Source organism: Engraulis encrasicolus, chromosome 14 (genome assembly GCF_034702125.1).
Source record: "Engraulis encrasicolus isolate BLACKSEA-1 chromosome 14, IST_EnEncr_1.0, whole genome shotgun sequence".
Lineage (NCBI taxonomy): Eukaryota > Metazoa > Chordata > Actinopteri > Clupeiformes > Engraulidae > Engraulis > Engraulis encrasicolus.
In genome coordinates this window covers 6,111,082-6,113,581 of record NC_085870.1, presented here as the reverse complement: position 1 = coordinate 6,113,581, position 2,500 = coordinate 6,111,082, and the positions used below count along the sequence as shown (strand labels likewise).

At 47.0% G+C, this 2,500-nt stretch overlaps 1 protein-coding gene across 2 annotated transcripts in view; it reads right to left on the bottom strand.

Moving 5' to 3' along the window:
- The window catches only part of ephb2b (eph receptor B2b), a 343,815-nt gene that overhangs the window by 67,923 nt on the left and 273,392 nt on the right, over positions 1 to 2,500 (bottom strand). For both annotated transcript variants that reach the window (XM_063214832.1, XM_063214833.1), the window contains exon 8: positions 179 to 341. In XM_063214832.1, coding sequence (XP_063070902.1) covers positions 179 to 341 — 163 coding nt within the window. The remainder of the gene's footprint in view (positions 1 to 178; positions 342 to 2,500) is intronic.

The window sequence follows — 2,500 nt, the reverse complement described above, 5'->3', positions numbered from 1 at the left end:
GCTTGAACTGCATGTGAATGTAAGATAACACGTAGATACAGTACAAGATACAATATACAGTATTTGTTAATGTATATGTGTTAATGTAATATATCTTTCAGTCCAATGTGCGTAATATGCATGATGAGGATGATGACGATGATGACGATGATATTTTCTTTGTGCCTACGTTCCTTACCTTCGGTCATGGTCTGGTAGTAGATCTTGCCGCTGTATCGTCCGAAGCCGGCCACGGTGCGAGCGCGCACCTGGAAGACGTAAATGGCTCCCGACTTCAGGCCACGGATGGTGGCTGTGTTGGTCATGCTGCGCACCACCGTGGAATTCACCTCGGACAGCTCCTGAGGGGAGAGGACAGGGGGGAAGAGAAGGAAGACTGGGGGTGAATGGGATGAATACACAAATACTTAACCCCTTAAGACACAGCATTATAAATTGGCTGTTACCAGAATGGCAATGACCAAGTCGTAATGTATTACTAAAGGCCCAGTGCACTGTCATAGTAGTATAGTACTATAGTAGTTAAATTTCAGTGTCTATTACAGCGTGCCACAGGAGGTACAGCGTGCATTAAGGGGCTACTATTTAAAACCATTTGTAAGGAGAGTTACAAAACAGAAAGGAAGGATGGAGGAAAATACTTTTAAATGAGAGGTGTGTGTGTGTGTGTGTGAGTGAGTGAGTGAGTGAGTGAGTGAGTGAGTGAGTGAGTGAGTGAGTGAGTGAGTGAGTGAGTGAGTGAGTGAGTGAGTGAGTGAGTGAGTGAGTGAGTGAGTGAGTGAGTGAGTGAGTGTGTGTGTGTGTGTGTGTGTGTGTGTGTGTGTGTGTGTGTGTGTGTGTGTGTGTGAGTGAGTGAGTGAGTGAGTGAGTGAGTGAGTGAGTGAGTGAGTGAGTGAGTGCGTGAGTGCGTGAGTGCGTGCGTGCGCGCGCACGTGTGTGTGCGAGTGCAATGCAAATGCAAGACAATGCAAATGGTACTGGCCACATGGATGGAGAACTACCAACAGAGTACAGCGACGACAACAAACAGCTACCAGACAATGATTATATGCCACATAATCTCTTCTCTAATGCCTTTCCCGAACAATACTGGCAAGCTTCAGTAGTTGGCACGCCAGTTAGTGCGGTTCAGCTTATGTTGCTGTCTTCAGCCTTAATGAAGACCTCAGGGTCAAAATCATTTGAAGCAAAAAAGCGACCAAGCTCTTCTCATGTAACATCCTTTTAACATCATTATGAGAAAACCACTGCACATTTATGAAAAAAAGGGAAAAAACAGCCACCCATGTTCCGTTTTACTGAGGACAACCAATAAACACAAACACAGAGTCGAAACTTTGAGGGCCCATCCAGGCTAACCCTCAAATGAGCGCTGGTTTAGCCGTCACATCGTAAATCTGAAAGTGCTCTGACGACAAGCGGTAATTTGGCACGCTGCCTTTCTTTTTTTCTTGCTTTCGTGTTCGCTCCAACTCCGCTCTTTCAGAGTTATGTTATTTGTCCCCGCAGCGACACCTAGTAGAGTAAGCTAAGCTAACACGCTAACCCAAAAATTTTCCACGCACTCCCGAGGCCCAATGTACCAATATGGCGGCTGCTTTGCTTGGCCCTATACTTTCATTCCTTCCTCCCCTCTTTCTTCCCCTCTCTAGCCCTTCTCCTACCCCTCTAGTTCTCCTCCCCTTCTCTCTCTTTGCACTTCTTCTTGGCACTGTTCTACAAAGTACACCTTTCCTCTTCTTCTGCCCCTTTTCCTACTCGCATATGCCTTCTTGGCCATGCAATATTGTGGGCCTATATTTGCACATTGGGCACCTTTCAATTGTATTATCAAATTCTTGTATTATTGTTCATTTTAATCCTTTTTGTTTTTAGCTTAACACCAATTCCTGTCCAAGGACTGCAGATTAGCCGTGTGGCTATAATCTGACTCAATTGTAGATTGTGCGCTGTCCCTGCTAAATAAACAATAAATAAATGAAATGAATCCCCTTTTCTTGCCTTTCTTCTCCTCTCCTCCACTTCTCTCTGTTGCTTTTCTTGCCACTGTTCTACACCTCTCCGCCGATTCTTGCCCTGTCCTTTCCTTCCCCCATTTTCCTCCTCACACATTTCCTTGCCTCCATCCTCTCCATTCCTCAATTTCTCTCTCGCCTTCTCACCCTGTTTCCTCAACGTTCCTTCTATTCTCCACACCACACCCCCACATCTCCACCTATCCCCTTTCCTCTCCTCTCTTCCTCCTCTTTTCATCTCTTTTCTCCTCCTTTCTCCTCTCCTTTTTTTGCGCTCCCATGCCTGCTGTGACAGTCACAGATGAGTGCCACTAGCCACGGCTAATGGAGAGGCTAACGGGCCGTGAGTGCTTATCAAAGGCCCGGCTCGGCCTGATCAGGCGGCTCGGCTGGCCTCCTGTGGAGCTCACCAGCTGGGCAGCCAGAGGCAGAGGGCCTGCTGCTACTGCTGCTGCTGCTACTACTACTGGTACTGCTGACAGCTT